We start from the raw sequence: 23,340 nt of genomic DNA on the forward strand, positions 1-23,340 counted from the left end.
CAGGGCTCTGAAGTCAATGCCCAATGCTTTCTATATTTATAGATTTATTAATCTATTTTTATATCTAAAAAACTATAATTTTTACATATTTTTCATATCTTTTCCAATACTTTGCCACAGGTGGCATAGATGCTAATGGCCAAAAGAAATTCCATGTTCAACCAATACCCTTTCATCTTTATATAATCCCAAAACCCAATTGGGTATTTTTTTTCTTTTTTTTTAATATTAAACTAAGCTAAATTCAGTAACCCCAAATGAAGCATGGAAGTTCAATAGAGAGAGGGAGAGAGAGAGAGAGAGAGCAGTAAAGAGAAAAGGCGACTAACAAGAGAGAGAGAGGGAAAGAGAATACGCTAACCCCTTGTTGCTGCCACAACACAAGAAAACAAAACAAATAAGCAACCTTCTCCCCCTCCCTCTCCCTCTCCCTCTCCTCATCAATCAAGCCTTGTTTTTCACTCATCATCTCTTCTTCTCCTCCAACCAAACTAACCCCAAAAGTTTCCTGCTTTCTTTCCTTTCTTCTCTCTCTCTCTCTCTCTCTCTCTCTCTGTCTTTGATTGTGGGGGTGCTAGCTTGCTGGAGAGACCTATCAATGGAGAATTCAACAAGGCTAGTACAAGAGAACAGGAACAATCTCCCATCTCCTTTAAACTCCCCACATGGCAATGGAAACAACAGCAATGGTGTTGTCCAAATCCACACCCCACCCCTCACTCCAATTCCAATCTCCAGATCTGAAACCAACCCTTACCCAACAACCTTTGTCCAAGCTGACACAACTACTTTCAAACAGGTTGTCCAAATGCTCACTGGCTCATCAGAAACTGCTAAACAGGCCTCCTCTAAAACTCCAACACAACAACAAAACCAACATCATCATCAGCAGCAGCAGCAAGATCCACCATTACCATCAAAATCATCCTTTCCTATACCTCCCATCAAAACCAACTCTCCCAAGAAACAAAATTTCAAACTTTATGAGAGAAGAAACAGTAACCTCAAAAACAACCTCATGATCAACACTTTATTCCCTTCTAGTGTTACAAACAGCAGCAGTTTTTCTTCACCGAGGAATACGGAGATCCTCTCTCCAAGCTTGCTTGACTTCCCAAAGCTAGCTCTTAGCCCAGTCACGCCATTAAATGAAGACCCTTTCAACAAGTCTTCACCTTCTTTGGGGAATTCGTCAGAGGAAGAGAAAGCTATAGCTGAGAAAGGTTTTTACTTGCATCCATCACCTATGTCAACTCCCAGAGACACTGAGCCTCAGCTTTTGCCTCTGTTTCCAGTTACTTCACCAAAAGTTTCAGGTTCTTCTTAAGAATTGAAAGAAGAGGACGAAGAAGAAGAAGGTGGTTATGTAATTCGAGAGTGATTTATCAAGAGGTTTAATGGGTTTTGGCTGAATTTGAGTGAAAAAAAGAGGTGGAGGATCTTTCTTCAATTGTATGATTTGATCTCTCTTTGATTATGGTAAAGCTCTTTCTTTTTTTTTACCTTCTTTTCAAAATCTTCTTTCTTTTTTTGTTTTTCCTTAATATTGGTTTCGTACTTAAAACTATTAAAACTTGATTAATTCTCCGTAGATGCTATGAGAAAAATGACTAATTTTCTCTAGTTCTTCTTTTCTGTTTAGCATATTGAACAAGTCAATTTCTTTCTTTTTTTTTTTCTTTGGGCGGTTGTGTTGGCCTAGGAAAGAAGCAGGTCATTTACTTCTACCTTTCTTTTCCTTTGCATAATTTGACTTACATGAACCTAATCTTTTGGTTGTCCTGCCTTTCGTTTTATGTAAATGCAATAGCGATTCATTTCTGTGTACAATCAAAAGCAAGTCAGCTTGTTAGTTCTTTCTGATAAAAGGGAAAACATATCAGAGATGGAAACCTTGTCTCTCAGTACCTTCAAACTATCAACGTAATAATTAAAATCTTTAACCTCTAGATATAGTACAACCATTGCAGTTGTTGTAAGGATGTTCATTTCTTTCTTTGTGATTGAGTTAATGGCAAAAGAGAAAGGGGAAGACTTTTTTTTCAGAAAGTAAGGGAAGGTCACAGCACAATGAAGACTTTTTGGCTGCATTTTTAAGAATGGACCACCATATTGTAAGAAGGGTATCCTTGTTGAGTCCAATTTAATGGAAATTTTGGTGCATTTTATTTATTTTTTTTTAAAAGAAAAATTGGGTTTTGGAAATTTTGCCAGTTCTTGTACCATGTAGTAGTGCTGCTTTGTCTTTGTAACTTTATTCATTCAAGTATCCAACTTAGGCAGTTGTTAATTAATAGTATGACAAACAAGCTTTCCTTTCATAAAAATGGCCCACAAAAAGAGATCATAATAAGAAGGAAAATGAAAAAGGGATCAAACAGGATGTGACCATATTGGATCCTCTAATCTTTTCACTTTTTTCTACCCCAAAACTCAAGTGGAAGGCAAGTTAAAAGAAATATCAACAGCAAATGTCAATGCAGCTTCTTCTTTTTTCTTGGTAAATTGCTTTACTGTTGTTCTTCTACATTTCCCTAACTAAAACCCTTCTTCTTTAATTGCTTTCCTTAACTACCTCCACCAGTTTTAGTCTGGTTGATCTGTCTTAGCAGTACTGAAAGTGCAGTTGAGGTATACTATAAAAATTGGTTTTAGGTATGTAAGGCTAGGCAAGGTAGGTAAGAAACTGTGGAGAACAGAGATTAATGACCCACATCTGTTACTTCTGTCAAGATGGAAGGAGCAGTCTTTGTCATTTAAATTTGATTTAGTATGCAATCATGCAGCTTGGCTTATTTATCTTTTTTTTTTTCTTTTTTCTTTTAAATACAGTCTTTTTCTTGACTTTGAGACATCACTCATCAGAGTACTTAAGAAATGGGAACACACTAAGCAGGCTAAAGTGGAAAAGTAGGACTTCTATTATGATTATGATTGAAAATGAAGTTAAAAGAAAACAAAAGAACAAAAGACCATGCTAAGTAAATGTAAAGACTTCTTCTTTTTCTTTTTTGCGCCCTTTCAAAGTTTTTACTTTGTCATTGCTTGAATGCCAACAGTTTTGTCACTGGACAAAGACCTGCAACCTGTTCATTTCTTTGTACCAGTTGAGATGCAAGTGGAGATAGCTTTTGGTTAGCTGTTTCACTTCCTTAACGGGGCTAAGCTTTGTTTCTATGTATAGAACTTTATATTGTCTGAAGCTAATTTTTTCCCTTAAAAAGGACTTTGAATAATGGAAAAGCTATGCAAAATCCAGCAAATTTTTGTGTGGTTAATAGAGTTTGGAAACCAAGTCCATTCATTGCCAAAGCAGCAAAAATAAAATTAAATATCTTTCCTGTTGTACTGAGAAAAAACATTTGGTAATCAATAAACGAGCTGTGTTATCTGGTCTGTACTTTTGTACGGTATCTGCATGCATGCAACTTCAACTACCTCATTCGTCAGTGAGTAGCCTAGCACATTTAGTGCTTTTTATTTGCAAAGCTGAACCAAATGCTCAGAGAAATACATACCCTTCCCAGCTGTATTAGATGTTAGTTGACCCTATTCGAGATTTTGAAATAACTCTAGCTTCCGAATCACCTTTGCTTCTCAAGATTTTTTTTTCTTGCAACTATTGGTATTAAAGAAGGGAAAATGGGACGAAGCAAATTGGTTAAAAAACGAAACAAGAAGGGATGTAAGGGACATTAAGTTTGGAACCAGACATCTGAATTCATGTTTAGCATATTAACACCGACCATCATTCTTCCAGATCTTAAACATCAACATCATTGCCCATCTGCAAAGTATAACTCGGACACGAAGTTTGGTAGACATCTAAACAGACCCTTTATTGTGTGGCAGAGGTCCCTACAATTGCATGTCGAAGAATTAATGTTAGGCTTTGGTTGCTCTACAATAAGTTAAGACTTCTTTATACCAGTATTGGTTGAGGAATGTTTGGAACTTTCTAGTGCATTTCACAGCAGACATCTGAGGCTTCATCTTCTGCAAGTTTATCACCATCATCCTTTCAAAACGTTACACATCCGCATCACTGCCCATACAGAGCTAAATGGCATACAATGCTTGGTAGAGGTCCCCTCCGATCCTTTATGGAGTGACAAATGTGCCCACACATGCATGTTTAGAGATTTTTGACACCAAACCTTATAAGTTGTTTGCTTCAACAAGGCTACCTACCTAAGCATTAGTGGTCGCCCACAGGATAGAAATTATTCACATAGCTTATAGAGTATATTTAGAGAATGAACAAGCAAATAACTCTCTTGAATGATGATACGAAACAAAATCGACAGCAACAGATTGAGAAATGGTTGTAACAAAACCAAGATTTATTGCATCCAAAAGTGATTTATTATGTGTAGAAACTATTACAGTTGATATTAATACGGAGTTACAGAACTTGTATCAGATCTCCAAGAAAGAGTTGATAGTCTTGAATCCATGGTTATCGGGAAGAGGACCATTTCCTGGCCGGACAGAGATTACCACCTCCAAACCTACGACAAGGATGATGATGAAAATATTAATGAAGAAATGGTATTTATTTATTCCTACCTGACAAAGTATTTATTGCCTTAAATTTCTAGTTGGAGTAACACTGAAACCAGAAGGTGGTCTACGAATCCACTGAACATTAAAGGCACAGGCCTCAATTGACAACTTATGCAAGGATAAGCAGAGTATTACTATTTTTCTTATGCTAACTTGTTGCACATGGAAAAGGATTCTGATATTTTCCTTTAACAGTCTAGCATGTCTAAGGGGGAAAAGATAAAGAACAAACAAACAAACAAAAGAGAAAAAGAAAGAAAGAATATGAAAAACAGTATCACTTATTTTGCAGAAGTAAGTTCTAAACAATATAAGCCAGGTGCCAACAAGTCTAGAATTTGGACAATAGAGTAAACGAAAAAGTAGAACCAAATTATTATTGCTATCTGGCAGTCACTGTTAAAATAAATTATGGGCAGAAAAGCACCTGCAGCTTTTGCAGCGGTAGCTTCTTGATAGACATCAGTCACAAATAGTATCTCAGATGGCTTATCAACTCCCAATGACTCAAATATTTCAACATAACTGCGTGTTTCTCTTTTGTTTCTGCAAGCAAAAGAAGGGGAAACGGATTGTTACTTTGAATTAAAATTAAGTGTTAAGTGAAAATCTATTTTAAGTACTGAAATATCTGTGAAAGTAACAAACTTACCCCACTGCGGTGTCAAAAAATCCAGATAAATACTTCCTCAAATCGCCAAAGTTGGAGTTTCCAAATATAAGCCTTTGAGCCAACCTGCTACCACTAGAATATATATATACCTGTGGTGAAATGAGAAAGGAGTGATTAACATTGAAAATGGAATTGTCTATCCGTAGTCAGGAAGTTAGGGAGTAAGGATCCTTTTGCAAAGGGAGGGGAGAGTTGAGAGATGTCTAAAAGGTGAAACACTCTCATCCCAAAGATGCTTCAATTTTTCCTAATGGATATGTCTGTCTTCTCAGAAAAAAGAGAAAGTATCTGGTACTATGCTGATAAGCGATACAACTTTTCAACCACTCAGATGGTCATGAACATACATTAACTTGAACTTAGGTCCAGATCAGTCTCCAAGTGGACACCTATCTACTAAGAAATTTGGCTTCAGTTTGGCAGAATGACCAGATATAGATGTCCACAATTCATATATTAACTCCAGACGTAAACAGTTATTTTCTTTTCCAAAAACGGACTGCAATCATACTGAGTTTGGGAGCAAATGCATTAAAACCTACTCAAAAGATAGAGAAATATAGTATCCAGAACTACATTCAGAAAATGAAAATGTATAATGAATAATAAAGTGAAGAGTGAAGGAAAAATGCAAGATCACCTTTACGCCCAAACTGTGCCACTTTTGAAGAGCTTCTGGTACATCATCAAAAACTACACCTTCCAGCTCATTGTTCTCAAATCCAGTTCGCCATATATGACCCTATTGAACCTCATATTAGCTCTAATCCCAAAGATAAGCTCCAAAAATGTATCTTCTTTATAATTCGTAACTGCTTACTTGCAATTGCTTTAAGGCGGTGATTTTTCTATCAGCTTTTATCATTGCTTCCACATTAGCAACCAAAGCTGCAATCACCTCCTCTTTTCCCACATCCTCCAAAGGGATAGGCACAGCGCCAAGAACACCTTGCTTCAAGTCATCTACAACCTGCGGAAAGCATGTTGTGATTCAATATAGACATATCATTTAGGAGTCAATCTTGAGTTCTGGACTACCATGGTTGCTAATTTATGAGGCCAACAATCCCACCGCCTTAACTACAGGAAAAGAGGTGAAGAAGTTTTGTTTGCCTAGCTAGAGCATACCAAAGAAGCAAGCATATAATTTCAGTAAGAAGCATCTATCAGAAATAGTGATCCCAGTGAAACATACGTGCAAGTCCAAATTCTTTAGTTTCCAGTACCAAACTACAGGAGTCTAAATTATGATTTGTATCCAAGTCAGTAAGCATCTCGGGAAGAATGTAAGATTTCTTATTTATTTGACAGTCAACTTGCAACCTAACTCTTAAAGTTAATTCTTTCATCTAGATATTAGAAAGTAATTGCCCTGAGAAAGCCAAGCAAGCAATTTTGTATCATGATGCCAGTACAACATCACAAAAGGTTCAAAAGTCCAAATAAAAATCTTACTTGAGAACGTAACAAATTTATATCATCTTGGGTTTTGGCGGTAGCATATGTTGCAGACAAATGCCTCCCAACATTGTTTCGGGCATAGGGAAAGAGAACATCTGTTACAAATGAAATAGGAGTTGTCGTTCCTTCAATGTCAAGCACAATGCAATGCTGCAACAGAATAAAATTGAAGAGTAAGAAGGTATTCCTGACAATTGAATGGACCAATCTTCTTTCCCATTTAAACAGTCAGAGTCTACCAGAACATCATTCACCCATTCACATTAAAGAGTAAAGAAACAGATTACCCATTTTAACAATCCACTATATCTGCTAAAAGGGAAATACTATTATGTGTAAACCTGAATTTACCGATGGAAGGGAAAATATGTAAATTTCTTACTGGAAATGACCCAAGTTTGTAATTTGAATCCACAGTCCCAGCCTTCGTAGACACATTTATCCTGCCATTGATGCCTGAAACTCCTTTAACATTCTGAATAGGGCCATGATCCGGAGTAGACCAGTCTAAGCCTAGTTGATGAAGTTTAATAGCAGCATCAAAGAGGTAATGGTAAGATTCAGCCTGAAATAGTGTGTCAGTGCCGAAGTAAGAAACACAATATGAGCAATAAAACATGTAAGAACCTCTATATTACTAGGAGACAATTAAACTTTTAATAAAGTTTTTCATTATTCTTTTCACGTTCTCATTCACATGAATGCAAAATTTATCATACTGTATGCATGTCAACAGCAGTAAACTTTAGACATCTATAAGCCATAGTTAAGCCATAAGAAAAAGAATCTCCAGTGACATTCTAAAAATTTCACCAGTTTGGATTCAAACATTTCCATAAGTTTTACAAACCTGAGTTTTAGCACTGATCCATGAGTCTCCCCATACATATATGCCATGATTGCGAACAAGCACAGCAGTTGTTTTAGGATAGGCTTCTATCTGAATAACATTAAAGCCAACTTCAATTGAGTGAAGGAAATATTTACATGGATAGATTCAACCAAAATATAATGGATTGACAAAAGCAGAATAAATTTCTGTAGAGAGTTGCAACATCATCCATTCGATGGGATGATACTCCTTCACACTGAAAGGCCAATCTTTCTGGTCCAAGGAAACCTTTCCATTCCTCCATTACCTTTTGGCAGCAAATTATCAACCTTAACAAAGTGGTAACAGGCAATAGACACATCATTCGCTTTAATTTAGCAAAGTGGCACAAGAAAATAGACATACTCCTCATTGCTAAAGTAATATTCATTAATCTTACTCAGCTACATGAACTATGATCAACATGAAAGGCAATCTCATAATCTCTATGACAAGATGAACACAAAAGAAACATACAGCTTTGGCAAGAGAATCCGTGAGCTCATTTTCATAGGCTGTGTTCTCGATGATTGGGATTACAAGTTCATCATAGTAACCATGCCCTTGAATTCCCTTTATCATCTCCATATGAGTGATCTGCAAACATCGAAAAGAGAAAAAGTGAATCAATCATTGAAATAGCAAGAGAGATGTGGAGCAGTGAAGAAGGAAAATAAAAGTGGGAGAAAGATAGAACCACACTTTAGAATAATATTTGACAGTCAAAACAAAAACTTACACGAAACTCTTTTGAAAGTGGATTGATCATCGTTACAAGACAAGATTCCATCCCATGACTATGGATAACAGCTCCGGCATTACGGATGTGATATGCCTGAATTATGAGGGGAGAAAGCCTTTTAGAGATAAAGATAGAGCCAAAAAAATATTAAGTGGAAAGGGGGCATTCTGGTTAAGACTGATTCAGTGACAACTGTCATAGATAATTCATTAACATAATCTCCACAAATTAGACATTTATAACATGGAGACAAATAAAGTACTAGTTTGACTGCTTAAATAAACCAAGTGATCTGCAGCTAAACATTTGGGTAAAAGAATCAATAGTTGTACTCCAGATGGGTCAATACTGTTAAAACTGGAATATAGCTCAGCTTCAATGGAGGGTGACTTGATGATGGTTTGAATAGGTGGAGATGAGGTCACGAGCAGCAGCATGTGACTAGTCTAAAGTAGCAGTTTATGTGTTGGTTATTTTCAGTTTTTTGTCTTCAGAATTATGTCAATTTAGCAACATGGATTTACCATGTTGAGTTGTGTTTGTTAGGATGTCAGCCACTAATATCATGCTACAGCTAAACAGTTATTGGTGGTTTAATTGCTTAGTTATGTACTGGTTTTTTGTTTTGTATTTTCTCTCTCTCGGTTCTGTAACTACTGCATATATATATATTCAATGAAAAACAGAACAGCAAGTGTCTTTGTCTTCATAATTTTCCCTTGGCCTGATTAAGTCTCAATGCTTGTATAACTCATTCCTTTTTTGAACATGGTATCAGAGCATTTCATGTGTTCTTAAGGGACCTATGAAAGCAATTTTTTTTTTTTTTGAATACTTAATCTTGCTGTCTCATATCTTCCATTAGAATACTTAACCTATGGCTTCCACCAGTTTCAATGTTGTAGCTCCACCAGTGTTTAACGGAGATAACTACCCAATTTGGGCAGTGAAGATGAAAGCTTATCTCCGTGCATTTGACCTCTGGGAAGTTGTGGAGGTGGGTGGAGATCCTCCAGTTCAAAGGCATGCCAATCCTACAATGGCACAATTGAAGCAGCATAGTGAAGAGGTTGCTAAGAGATACAAGGCCCTTTCATGTATCCACTCTGCTATATCTGACTCCATATTCACTAGGATTATGGCTTGCGAGAATCCTAAAGATGCTTGGGACAAGTTGCAAGAGGAATTCCATGGAAGTGATAGGACTCAACAGATGCAAGTTCTTAATTTGTTGAGGGAATTTGAAGTTTTAAAAATGAAAGACAGTGAGACTATTAGGAGTATTCTGATAAAGTAATAAAAGTTGTGAATCAACTGAAGCTACTTGGGGAAGACCTTCCAGATAAAAGGATTGTGAATAAGTCCTAGTAAGCCTACCGGATAAGTTTGAAGCTAAGATATCCTCACTTGAAGAGTCCAAGGATATCTCACGCCTTACTGTCACAGAGCTTGTTAATGCTCTCCAAGCACAAGAACAAAGACGAGCTCTTAGGCAAGAAAACACGGTAGAAGGAGCCTTCATAACTCGAACAAAGGAGAAATGGAGTGACAACAACAGAAAGAATGATTCAGAGAAGAGAGACAAGGACAGGAGATCTGGAGATGGAAAACAAGGCAAGCCGAGAGCTAAGTATCCTGTTTGTTCTCATTGCAAAAAGAGAACACATCTTGAAAAATATTGTTGATATCGTCCAAATGTTAAATGCAGGTCATGCCATCAATTAGGACATGTGGAGAGAGTTTGCAAATCGAAGGGAAACAGACCTAAGGAGAAGGCTACTGTTGCAGAACATCAGGAAATAGTTGATGAATTTTTATTCATGGTAAGGAAATCTGAAGTTTCAAACAAGAAGCACACATGGCTGATTGATAGCGCTTGTTCGAATCATATGATCGGGAAGGAAGAAAATTTTATTACCTTGGACGAGTTATAAATCTCAGGTTGAGATTGGAAATGGACTTAATTTGCAGATTCAAGGGATAGGAACAGTTGCGGTGCATACACTTGCAGTTATGAAATCAATTTCCAATGTAATGTTTGTACCTGAAGTTGCTCAAAATCTACTTAGTGTGAGGCAATTGATTGAGGATGGATATATTTTGTTGTTTAAAACCAATGCTTGCACTATCCTTGATGCCTCAGGCAAGGAACTTTTCTCTATTGAAATGAGAAATAAGTGTTTCTCTGTAGATTGGATGAAGGTTAAGCATAAAGCTTACCAATGCTTGTCCACTAATTCTGAAATTTGGCACCGTAGATTGGGGCATGTAAATTACCGGTCTTTAATGCATATGATATCCAACAACTTGGTTGAAGGACTCCCTAGTTTGACTCAAACAGATAGAATCTGTAGCACTTGTCAATATGGTAAGCAATGCCGAGTCTCTTTTCCAAAATCTAGAAATTAGAGAGCAAAACAAAAGCTTCAATTAGTGCACTCAGATGTGGGAGGTCCTATGAAGACTCTATCATTGAATGGGAGTTTATATTATCTGATTTTTGTAGATGATTATACAAGGTACAGTTGGATATTTTTTATGAAACACAAGTATGATGTGTTCAATTTGTTTACCAAGTTTGTTGCAGCAGTGGAAAATGAGTCTGGGAGCAATTTAATGATTCTTAGGACAGATAATGGAGGAGAATTCAACTCAACCGAGTTTAAAGAGTTTCTCGCTCGAAAAGGAATCAAACACAAGTTGACGGTTGCCTATAACCCTCAACAAAATGGAGTTTGTGAGCATAAAAATAGGACACTGATGGAGATGACACGCTGTTTGTTATTTGAGAAAGATTTGCCAAAGGAATTTTGGGCTGAGGCTGCTAATGTTGCTGTGTATTTACTAAATGTTCTCCCAACAAAAGCTTTAAATGTTAAATGCCCCTATGAAGCTTGGCATGGTACAAAACCATCAGTAGCGCACCTCAAAGTTTTTGGGTGCATTTGTTATGCCAAAATTCCTGATGGTAAGAGAACAAAACTCGATCCTAAGTCTCAATTGGCAATTCACTTGGGCTGCAGCAATCTGTCAAAGGGATATCGATTGTATGATCTGAAAACTAAGAAGGTTTTTGTAAGCCGTGATGTGAGATTCGACGAAGACTTGAAGTGGAATTGGAAAACTACTGCTGTTGAGAAATCAAAGTCAAATAATACCACTGGTGATGTGAATGAAGGTTTGAAGTGGAATTTGGAAATAGCTACTGATGAGAATAATGCTGATGGTGATGAGAATCTATTTGATGATGAGGAAAGTGTGGATGAGAATGATGAAAGCTTGGCTGTTCGAGGAACAAGACCACTCCAAGAAATTTATGGTAGATGCATTATGGCAGTAATTGAACCAAATGAAGTTTCAAAAGCTTTAAAAGATGAGAAATGGAAAGAAGCAATGGATGCTGAAATGCAAATGATAGCAAGGAACAGGACCTGGTACTTAGTAGATAGACCTCAAGGGCCAAAGGTAAGTGGTGTTAAATGGATATTTAAAACCAAGCTGAATCCAGATGGGTCTGTTAACAAATTAAAGGCCAGATTAGTTGTAAAAGGATATTCACAAGTTCAAGGAGTGGACTTTGAAGAGACCTTTGCACCGGTGGCTCGATATGACACCATTCGAGTCTTAACAGCACTTGCAGTCAAAGAAAATTGGTCCATTTGGCATATGGATGTGAAATCGGCTTTCTTGAATGGGGTTATATCAGAGGACATTTATGTTGAATAACCTGAAGGTTATGTGGTACAGGGAAAAGAAGACAAGGTGTGCAAGCTTGTCAAAGCTCTCTATGGACTCAAGCAAGCCCCAAGAGCATGGTATGACCGAATTGACAGCTACATGCGAGAAAAAGGATTTATTCGCAGCAACAATGAAGCTACACTCTATGTTAAGAAATCTGGTAATGCCGTGAAACTGATTGTATCATTGTATGTTGATGATTTGTTAATAACAGGGCCTGATGATGAGTTTCTAAAAGAATTCAAAGCTCAAATGAAGTCTGAATTTGATATGACCGACTTAGGAAAGATGTCTTACTTCCTAGGCCTGGAGTTTCAGCAATTGGAAGGTCAAATTTGTCTCCATCAAAGTAAATATGCTGAGGATTTGCTTAAAAAATTCAAGATGAACTTTTGTAAACCAGCTCCAACGCCACTAACTATGGGTTGGAAACACAGCAAAGATGATGGTGAGATTAAAACTGATGCACGACTCTATAGAAGTATAATAGGATGTCTTCTATACTTGTCAGCTACCAGGCCTGATATTATGTTTGCCACAAGTCTCCTATCTCGATTTATGCAGGAACCATCAGAAATGCATATGAAAGCTGCAAAAAGAATCTTGAGGTACATCAGAGGCACAACAACATTATGGCTTAAGTTTGTGAAACAGGACAGTAATCATCTGCAAGGCCATTGTGACAGTGATTGGGCTGGGAGTGTGGACGATTCAAAGAGCACCACTGGCTATTGTTTCTCATTTGGAAGTGCAATCTTCTCCTGGAACTCAAGGAAACAGGAGGTGGTAGGAGGTGGTAGCTCATTCTTCTGCTGAGGCAGAATATATAGCAGCATCTTCTGCAACTAATCATGTGTTATGGCTCAGGAAATTGCTTGATGATCTGGGTTTTAGGCAATTTATTGGCACTGTCTTATGGGTGGATAACATGTCTGCAATTTCGATAGCAAAGAACCCAGTGCAGCATGCAAGAACTAAACATATTCGAGTGAAGTTTCACTCAATCAGAGAGGCTGTGAAGAATGATGAAGTTGTAATCAAGCACTGCAGCACCAATGATCAAGTTGCTGATATATTTACAAAAAGCTTGAACAAAGATAAGTATTATTATCTCAGGAGCAAGCTTGGAATATGCGAGATAAATTCCAAGGAGGGGTGTTAAAACTGGAATATATCTCAGCTTCAATGGAGGGTGACTTGATGATGGTTTGAATAGGTGGAGATGAGGTCACGAGCAGCAGCATGTGACTAGTCTGAAGAAGCAGTTTATGTGTTAGTTATTTTCAGTTTTTTGTCTTCAGCATTATGTCAATTTAGCAACATGGATTTACCATGTTGAGTTGTGTTTGTTAGGATGTCAGCCACTAATATATCATGCTACAGCTAAACGGTTATTGGTGGTTTAATTGCTTAGTTATGTACTGGTTTTTTGTTTTGTATTTTCTCTCTCTCGGTTCTGTGACTACTGCATATATATATTCAATGAAAAACAGAACAGCAAGTGTCTTTGTCTTCATAATTTTCTCTTGGCTTGATTAAGTCTCAATCCTTGTATAATTCATTCCTTTTTTGAACAAATACATACATCATTCTTGGGTTTCAATTTTCCGTGCATAACTTAACTTAACACCCTCCAGTAATATCACAAGGTCAGATGGGATCAAGAGCACCTAAAACAGATGAGAACAAAATCTGCTGGCTATCATTTTGTAACTAAGATCTTTAATCTTTTTTGCCACCATTAAACAACAGTTGACTATGGTCTGATTTCAATCCAACAGTAGTCACAATTGCACATGCTTTACTTCCAATGAAAAGTAGGAAAACCCACTAAAATCATAGTTTCTAATCTTAAATTCATTACCTTTTGAGACTGTTAAGAAGATTCACATCCATTCCTTTTTAGTTTCTCTCTCTATCTGGCTTGATGGGTGGGAGAAGAGGTGGTTTAAAAGTTAAACCAAGAAAACAAAACATTTGATTGGAGGTTCATTCTCCTTTCTTTTACTTTGTTTTCTCAGCAACCAAATGGAAGGCAACCAAAGTTATAGTAAAAAGAGCACGAAGTTACCAACACCATAATACAAAATGTTCAAAGTATCATGCTCATTTTCATCGTCAAGCCTTATTACATGAAAGATCAAGCTAAAAAGTTATGTGGTGTTTAAAAATAAAACAAATCATAAAAGCCAGCTATCCTAGCAAATATTCCAATATCAGCCTCATAAACTATATCATAAAATTACCAAATTTCGATAAAAAACACTCAGTAAAGTAAACTGTTGGATTGATTAAATGACATCAAACAATAGTTATTTAAAAGCACAGATAATAGTTACCTTCATAAAAAGAGGAGCACAATCAGAACACTTGGGAGGCTTATGAGGGTATGGCTTTGGAGAAGGTGAAGTTATGATAGAGCCATCACCCGATAATATATACATGTCCTCTGGTTCCATTCTCTCCTTTTGAACACCTATCAAAGTACCAAGTCACAAACCCATAATTAAGCCATGCCAGAAGACGGTATACAGAATATAACAAAAGATGAGTCGTATCCACGTAGAATGTCTGCTGAGGTGAGTATTAGTATTCATAGTTTATGTAAAAATGAGAGTCAGAAACACAATCAGTCTCATACAGAGGCCTGTGTAAAATCAACAAGGAAACATTAGAAAAGCAGAGATATCTCAGATTAATAAAAAAAACAACTCACTGAGGCTTGAAAGCACATACCAAATAGCCAAAAAGTCATAAAAAGGAAAAAAATTTTGTGCTAGATTTACCACAGCCCACGTATAAAACATCCCAGAATAAATAAAAATAGTCATCGGTGCTTGAATAACTAATAACAAAAGCCAAAATGTATAGTAAAACAAACAAGTGACCTAGAACAACAACAATTAAGATATCAAACATCCAAGACTAATACAGAAGAAACACAGAGTTGAGCTTGAATAACATACACCAGAAGCAAAAAGAACCATCTCAAAAAGAAAAATAAAAATTTACATAGAATAACAACAACCGGTATAGTATACATTCCGTATTAATACACAGACTGATTTGAGCCTGAATATGAAATGCCCATAAGCCAAAAGAACCATGAGAAACAAACATTGAGCTAAAACAATAACAACTTGTAATATCAAACATCCCAAATTAATCATCAGAAAACACGCCCTTGAGCTTGCATAACAAAACCCAGAAAACAAAACAAAAATTATGGAGCTAAAAATAACTACAACCCAAGATCATACTTCCCAAATTAATCAACTTTGAGCTTCAATAACAAATACCGGAGCCATAAAATAAAGAAAAAATCAATAATTAAGCTTAAATAACAATATTCCAGATATCAAACACCCCAAATTAATGATAAAAAATTTAAAAAAAAATACAACTTTGAGTTTCAAAATCAATCATCCTGAAGCCAAAGAAATAAAAACGATGAAAAGGACCAAAAAAAGACCCCACAAGATGATTGATTGAGAAATAGGTACCAGAAGGGGACATGAGGATGAGCTGCTGAGGCTTAGGGATACAGCTATCATGGACCTTCATGGTGATGCTGCCACCCGTCCCTGAGACCCATCCAAGGTTATAGAACTGGCGGCAAAGCTCAGATATCAAAGACCTTGTCTCCTTCACTGCTTTGCTTTCTAAATAAGCTTGTGATACGCTCCCCATCTTCAAGCCCCCGTTGACTGCCACTGTTGTTGCTACAGCCATTGCAAAAACAAAGGCTCTCCTTAATATATAGCTAGAAAAAGTAACTGAATAAGGAGAATCTTTAAATAAAAAATAAAAAATAAAGGGTAGTTCTGCTGGAGCTTTAAAATATGCCCTTTAAAGGGCCTTTCTTTTATTATCTTCAATCTCTGCTGAGAGATGGGACAGGACAATGCTCTGCTGTACATATTTTGTTTTGATTTGTCCGAGGTAAGAATGAATGTACCGTGGGTCAGAAGTGATTTTCTTGCTGAACGATGTGGTCAAGGCTAACTTGAACTCGGACTCAACAAATATTTATTAGGACTTAATCACAGCTTTGGGTACTAATGGCGGCCTTTGACTGAAGCCAATGTGGGGGATGTGATGAAGTGAAAGTGAGTTGCGATTTCAGGACGTTTTGGGGGAATGGGGATGTGGCTGCGGGTCAAATTAGTGGAATTTCTTCTGTTGGGAATTTGATTTAGAGTGTGATTAAAGAGGGGAAATTGTGTTTTGCAAGTGGCACGTTTCATGAGAATTTATTACCTTATTGGAGTCAAGAGGCTTGCCTTGCCTTGCTGTGGTGTGATTTAAAGTCCACTTACAAGAAATATATTTTTACAATTAATGTTGTAATTAAGATGTTTTGAAATATTAAAAATCTGAAATGATTTTAGGATACTTATTAATGGAGGTGTTCGGATTTTTCCTTTTTATAATCAAACTTTAAATCTAGTCTCGTACGTCCAATCAATTATAAAAAAGAATAGGCATAATATTAAAAAACAAATTATTGTAATTAAGTTTAAGAAAAAATTGAATTAATTTTAGAGTTTTGGAAACCGAGTTAAAGATTTTTAAATTGATTTTAAGATTTTATGAATTAATTAAGGGTTTCTTGAAACGGGTTTTGGGTTTGTTGGATTTGTTTTATGGTTCATTGAATCGAGTCGAACTGATTTAAGAGTAATGAATCGATTTAGAGTTTTTTTGAATCGAATTGACCTGATTTTAGGTTATGTTGAATAAGATTGAATCGGTTTTAGCCTTTTTTTTAAAATTGGATCGATTTGATTTCAAGGTTTCATGAATTGGATCAAATTGATTTTAGAGTTTTATAAACTAATTAAGGGCTTCTTGAATCAAGTTTCGAGTTTATTAGATCGGTTTTATAGTTCATTAAATCAGGTCGAAATGATTTAAGGTTTATAAATCAATTTTATAGTACGTTTGCTTCACAGAATAGATATGAATGAAATAAAATAGTTATTACGTGAAAATAGAATGAGGTGAGAATAGAATAAAATAAGTATTACGTAGTTTGGTATGACGAATGGAATAAAACATGAATAATTATTATGACTTATTACAGTGTTTGGTTGATAACAATAACTTTGGAATAAGAAAGGAATAGAAAATAAAATGACAAAAATACCATTTATTATATATATATATATGATTATTTTTTTTTTTAAATATTGATGTTTTATTTATAATCTAATAATTAACATTATAAAATACTAATATTTTATTTATAATTTAAATGTTATTATGATTGTTTATTTTTAAATTATTTTATTTTTAAACATTAATAATGTATAATTTATTTAAAATATTAAAAATTGATAGTTCAAATATTAATATTTTATTTATACTTTAATCATTAATATTAAATGTTATTATGATTATTTATTTTTATTTTTAAATATTAATAATTTATATTTTATTTATAATATTAATAATTTATCATTTAAATATTAATATTTTATTTATAATTTAAATTTTATTATGATTATTTATTTTTATTTAATTTTATCTTTTAAATATTAATAATTTATATTTTTTAAATATTAATAATTGATTATTTTATTTATAATTTAATCATTAATATTATAAAATACTACTATTTTATTTATAATTTAAATGTTATTATGATTATTTGTTTTTAGTTTAATTTTAAAATATTAATAATTTATAATTGATTTAAAATATTAATAATTGGTAATTTAATTTATAATATAAATATTATTATTAAAATATTAATACTTTTAATTAATTTTAAATTCAAGATATTTTATAATATATAGTTAATAACTTAACCTTTTTATTATGATAAGATTTATTTTTCTCTATTTCCATTTTTCATTTTTAATTTAAATTTCACTTAATAATTTAAAAATTAATTTTTGAAATATTAATTTTTTATTTATAATTTAAATATATTATAATTAAATATGAAAATATTAATAATTTTTTAATTTTAATTTAAAATATTAATTTTATAAGTTTAAGTTTGTAATTTTTAAAAATAAATAAGGACATTTTAGTTTAAAATGTTTAAATTTTATTCCCATGGGTGTGGAATAGCTAATACCATGGGAGAATGTGGTATTCGCTATTCCTGCCTTAAAAACAAACCAAACAAGGGAATAAAATTTTGTAGGGAATAGAGGGGGAATGGCAACCAAACATGACCTTAGGGTTTTATTGAACTGGATAAAATCGGTTTTAAGGTTTTTTTTTGAATTATATCTAATTGATTTTAGGGTTTTCTTGAATCAAATTGAACTGGTTGTAGGTTGCTTTGAGTAGGATTGAATTGGTTTTAAGTTGCCTTGAATAAAATTAAATCAGTTTTAACATTCTTTGAATTGGATTGAATTGATTTTAAGGTCTCCTAAAGGGTTTTTTAAATTGAATTAAATTGGTTTTAAGGTTTTATGAATTAAATTGAATTGGTTTTAGAGTTTTGTGAATTGGATTGAATTGGTTTAAGGGTTTTTGTGAATTAGAATGAATCAATTTTGAAGGTTTTGTGAATCAAATGGAATTAGTTTTTAGGTTTTTGTGAATTGGACCAAATCAGTTTAAGGGTTTTGTTATTTGAATTGAACCAATGTGAGGGTTTCATGAATTGAATCGATTTTAGGATTTTGTGAACTAAATCAAATCAATTTGAGGGTTTTATAAATAGGATCAAATCGGTTTGATGGTTTTATGAACCAAATCGAATTGGTTTGAAGGTTTTGTGAATCAAATTGAATCGATCTGAGGGTTTTATGAATCAAATCGAATCATATTAAGGTTTTTGTGAATTGAGCTAAATTGGTTTAAGGTTTCATGAATTAAATCAAATTGATTTTAAAATTTTGTAAAACTGAATCGAACAATTAATTTTGAGATTTTCTTGAACCAGATCAAATTGAGTTAATACGAATCGATTTTAAAATTTATTGAACCATTTGCGTTTCACCGAATCAATTTAAAAGTTCTTTGGATCAGTTTTACAACTTTGACAAGTAACTCGACCCTTAGACGTGTTCACTTCTATTTTTAACCATAAGATATATAATGAGTATTCCTTTTTTAAGAAAAAATAGTTTAAATTTATAGACTCACTAAAAAAGGGAAAAAAAGAAACTAATCTTGGTCCAAGTAAATGCAAAAGCCAACCCAAGTTAGAAACTAAAACTTAATTTAGCCCAAATTGGTAGCCATAAATCAAGTGGGCTCTAAGCCTAAAACCCAAACCAAGAAACATTTCTCCTTCCTAAATCAAAACCCCGAAGCAAATCAAAAACCCTACCCTTTCTTCCCAAATGAAACCGAAAGAACACTGATAAACAAGATAAAAAATAAAAAAAAGGAAAAGGAAAAGGAAAAGAGAAGAAAGGATACCCAGATCCTAAAACCCTTCTTGGAAGCCATGAAAAGAGCTCTGTTGAGAAGCATTTCACTCACTACTCGCAATTTTCTTCACTCTTATACCAAAACCAGTCAAAACCCAGTCCATTCCCTCACCCCACTCGCCTCTTCGACTCGGTCTCGACTTAGGTTCTACTCGTCCGAGTCGGATTCTCCCGACGAAAAGAAGCCTGACCCAGTTGCTGAATCCACTTCATTAGCTCAAGCCCATGTCAAGGGTGTAGCTTTGGATGTTGAGGACGTGAGTACTGAAGGTAAGAATCCGGAGAAAAAAAGATTGGATTTTGGGTTTCTTTTTGTCAATTTTTTTGTGGCGTATTTGTTTGGATGATGAGAAAAGAAATATAAACTGAGTGTAAAGTTTGATGTTTTTTTTTCCATTATTTTGGTCAATTTGAATTGGTTTGTTGTGTTGGTGTTCTTAGTTTGTTAAAAAACTTTAAAATTTGGGTCCGAGAATTTGATCTGGGGGTCTTTTTCCTGCATATCGATTGGTAATGGTTTGTTATACGTTTGTTTGGATAATGAGAAAAGCAAAAGAATTTTTTTGTTTTGGTTTGGATAATGAGAAAAGCAAGTGGTAGTTTATTTCTTAATTACTATTTAATTTAACTTTGTTTCTTTTTTGGTGCTAGAGCTGAAAACGCGAATTGAGAAGTACTTCAAAGGGGATGAGGAGGCACTCCCCTCAGTTCTTGAGGCCATTTTGAAAAGGAAAATGCTTGGGAAGCATGAGGAGACGGATGATGATTTGTTGGAAGAAATGAGGATTCAACCAGTTGACGATGTGACGGATAGAGAGTTTGAATCAGATTTTGAAGAGTTGTACTCAACTGATGAAGAGATTGATGATTTGTATAATGCTAGGGATATAGCTATGAAGAAAATGGTCAAGGATGAGTATTTTAACATGGATGATCAGAAGTGGGATGAGATGATTAAGGAAGCGGTTCAGCATGGATATCTTAAAGACACAAAAGAGTGTGAGGAGATTCTAGAGGATATGCTTAGCTGGGACAAGCTCCTCCCAGGTTTGTCCTAATTTTAATATATCATCATCCTATGTCCTTTATATGTGTGGCTGTCTGGTTCTATAATACTTAATTGCTTTACTGTCTATGATTGACTTACTGCTAATTTCTAGCTTTTCATCTACAATACTTAAAAATCTTAAGATTATCAATCTCTTTTCTTCTGAGATGATTCATGGTAACATTTTGAAGGCTTTTTGGTATAGTGAAATGACAAGGGTGGACTTATTAAAATTGCTTGTGATTCTTATCATAATGTTGACTCTGAAGACCTGCCTCTTAGTCTTAAGCAACCCACCTTTAATTTTCCTCAAAAGTTGTTCCTACTCTGTTTGCCTTTTTGTATGCATTTTCTGAAATATTGGCCACCATTTGGTTTTTAAATGAAATTAAGTTTAGATAAAAAACTCTTAAATACTTGCTATGTTTGTGGCCGTAATGTTGATAAACGAGAAATGACCCTAGACTACTTCAATTCTCAAAAGCTAATTGCTTGTGATGACACATAAATAGTCACCAGCAAAGTGATGGCTAAGATTAAAGAATTTGTTTTATGAATAAATATATCTTTTTCAAGTTCAATTTTAAATGTCACTCCATTTGCTCCTTTCCCGTTTAACCGTTGTAGGCAAATTGATATTTATACGATTTATTTCTCATGAATATTCATTGCAAAACTCTTACATATTAATCGTTAACAAGACAGATTTGCAGGGTGAAATAATAGGTGGATCTTGTTTTAGTTTACCATGGATGCTTTACGCCTATGTGATTTAATGTTAAAACACAAAGCTTATACAATTGAAGGAAGCAAGTTCATAGCTCTAGGATATCAATATATGAGATTTTCAATGATGGTCTTTTTATCTTATTGGCCTCTAGAGTCTAGGGTGTTTCATTTTAACTTTATATATTCTTTTAAATATGAACTGCATGGTGCTCATACACTGTTACGGAAGTTTCACTCAACTTGGACAACATTAGGGAAAGGGAAAAGTTGGTCATCATTTGGAGTGACTTGGATCAAGGGATAGCTAGAGTAGCTGTTGCACTTTCAGAGCATCTAATTAATTTTGGCTTGTTATAGTTCATACTTTTATGTTCAACGAATTGAAAATGTTAAGAATAAACTTTTGAATGAGAGTGACTGAGGTATATGACTTATTTGAAAGTGTTGAGAAATAGAGTTGTCTAATATTCGAAATTGGTATATGATAAGTGCGTGTACCTTCCTGTTTGTGGGAGTTATGTGTTGAACATTTAGTGTTTCTTTTAACAGACATTCAAAACTTGATCTGCTGTGTCCTTTTGACAGTTTTGCAGTTTGACTTTTCTTTTTTTAGTTTTTTTAATTGTATTTATGACCCTCCTACACTTGCAAGAGTCTTATATTTAATCTTCTGAGCATTATTTTGATGTTCTTTGTGAATGGATGTTTGCCAGCTGTGATTTAATTTATGTTGGCATGACCAGATGAGATGAAGAAAAAGGTGGAAGAAAGGTTTAATGAGCTAGGTGATATGTGTGAAAGAGGCGAGCTTGAAGTTGAAGAAGCTTATGAGCTATTCAAGGAATTCGAGGATCAGATGGTCATGGAATATGGAAGGATGATGGAAGCTGAGGGCCCACCCAAATTTGATGAGACTGATGTGCCTGACATGAAAAAGAACTTGGATGACCCACCTGGTGAAGGGCCAATCCTTAGGTGGAAAACACGGGTAGTCTTTGCTCCTGGTGGTGATGCATGGCATCCCAAAAACAGAAAAGTAAAGATGTCTGTTACAGTGAAGGAACTTGGGCTTTCAAAGCATCAATTTCGCCGATTAAGAGAGCTTGTTGGGAAGAGATACCATCCAGGCAAAGATGAGCTTACAATTACTAGTGAGAGGTAATGATACTGCATTTTTTTTTCTATATTGCTCATTGTTTCTTTTCATCTTCTTTGTCTTCATATTGCCCCTAGTAATCTTCTGAAACCCCAGCAGCAGGAATCGAATTACTATGACTTCTTGCACCTGGTAAAAGTACAATAAGTTGTCTTCAAATGATTCCTGACTATGTACCTTAATCAGTGCCTGTTTGGATAGGATTGATATAATTATTTTTATGCTTGTAGACATATTCTTTGCACTTCTGGATCCTTGGGGAGCTGTTAAATTTATTTTATCCATTCTTCCAACTTTTCAGGTTTGAACACCGGGAAGAGAACAGAAAAGATTGCCTTCGAACCCTCTTTTCTCTCATTGAGGAAGCTGGTAAAGCTAACAAAATGGTGCAGGAAGTTCGTGCTTCGTACGTCAAGAACAGACTTAGAGCCAATCCAGCATTCATGGAGAGATTGCGTGCCAAGACTATGAGATTGCAAGCATCTAGAACTCTAAATGCATGAGAGTTTGATCTGCAATAGTTGGCTTACTATTCCAGACAATTCGACCATGCATACTCACCTCATTCTATGGATTCATAACTCCTATGCATTGAAGCTTCTCAGGGGGTTGTTGTTGAAGCAATTATCATTGTGTTTTATGAGGCATCAGTGTATTTCTTTTGTTTTGCAAATTTTGCTTAACAATTTACAAAATGTTCCTTTCATTAAAAGACAATAAATAAACTCACTTGGATGCATTTGATTTCTTTGCTCTTCCTTGCTATTTGTTCCTTCCATCTTGTTGGGCCATGTTTCAAGCATGGGTTTTTGTTTTCTGTATGAACTCTACATGCTGCAGCGGGAAAGAAAAATCAAATATTACCATTTATATATTATGTGTAAAAGAATAAGAATTTATTTACATTTTTAAAAAAAATTTAGAAAAATTTTAAAATATTATGTCCAAATTTA

General features: G+C 34.7%; 3 protein-coding genes and 1 pseudogene across 3 annotated transcripts; 3 read left to right on the forward strand and 1 right to left on the reverse strand.

Annotated features, from left to right (window-relative positions):
• The first annotated feature begins 261 nt into the window (after nt 1–261).
• LOC18594004 (VQ motif-containing protein 4) lies at nt 262–1,502 on the forward strand. Its single transcript, XM_007021445.3, has one exon. It carries the CDS (start codon nt 599–601, stop codon nt 1,325–1,327), a length of 729 nt encoding a protein of 242 aa, XP_007021507.3. The 5' UTR covers nt 262–598; the 3' UTR covers nt 1,328–1,502.
• A 2,812-nt stretch (nt 1,503–4,314) lies between these two features.
• LOC18594005 (haloacid dehalogenase-like hydrolase family protein) lies at nt 4,315–15,939 on the reverse strand. Its single transcript, XM_007021446.3, has 12 exons — nt 15,555–15,939; nt 14,391–14,527; nt 8,311–8,406; nt 8,049–8,168; nt 7,551–7,640; nt 7,083–7,265; nt 6,695–6,850; nt 6,060–6,209; nt 5,880–5,981; nt 5,219–5,328; nt 4,994–5,112; nt 4,315–4,511 (listed from the first exon to the last, which is right to left on the reverse strand). The coding sequence occupies exons 1-12, from the start codon at nt 15,781–15,783 to the stop codon at nt 4,420–4,422; spliced, it is 1,584 nt and encodes a 527-aa protein (XP_007021508.3). The 5' UTR covers nt 15,784–15,939; the 3' UTR covers nt 4,315–4,419.
• LOC148761547 (uncharacterized) lies at nt 9,191–10,278 on the forward strand (annotated as a pseudogene).
• Nucleotides 15,940–19,366: 3,427 nt separating the features above from the next.
• LOC18594007 (uncharacterized) lies at nt 19,367–23,126 on the forward strand. Its single transcript, XM_007021448.3, has 4 exons — nt 19,367–19,724; nt 20,106–20,501; nt 21,975–22,389; nt 22,689–23,126. Exons 1-4 carry the CDS (start codon nt 19,472–19,474, stop codon nt 22,888–22,890), a joined length of 1,266 nt encoding a protein of 421 aa, XP_007021510.3. The 5' UTR covers nt 19,367–19,471; the 3' UTR covers nt 22,891–23,126.
• Nucleotides 23,127–23,340: the final 214 nt, after the last annotated feature.

Source organism: Theobroma cacao, chromosome 7 (assembly GCF_053813885.1).
Source record: "Theobroma cacao isolate CCN51 chromosome 7, ASM5381388v1, whole genome shotgun sequence".
NCBI classification, from domain to species: Eukaryota; Viridiplantae; Streptophyta; class Magnoliopsida; order Malvales; family Malvaceae; genus Theobroma; species Theobroma cacao.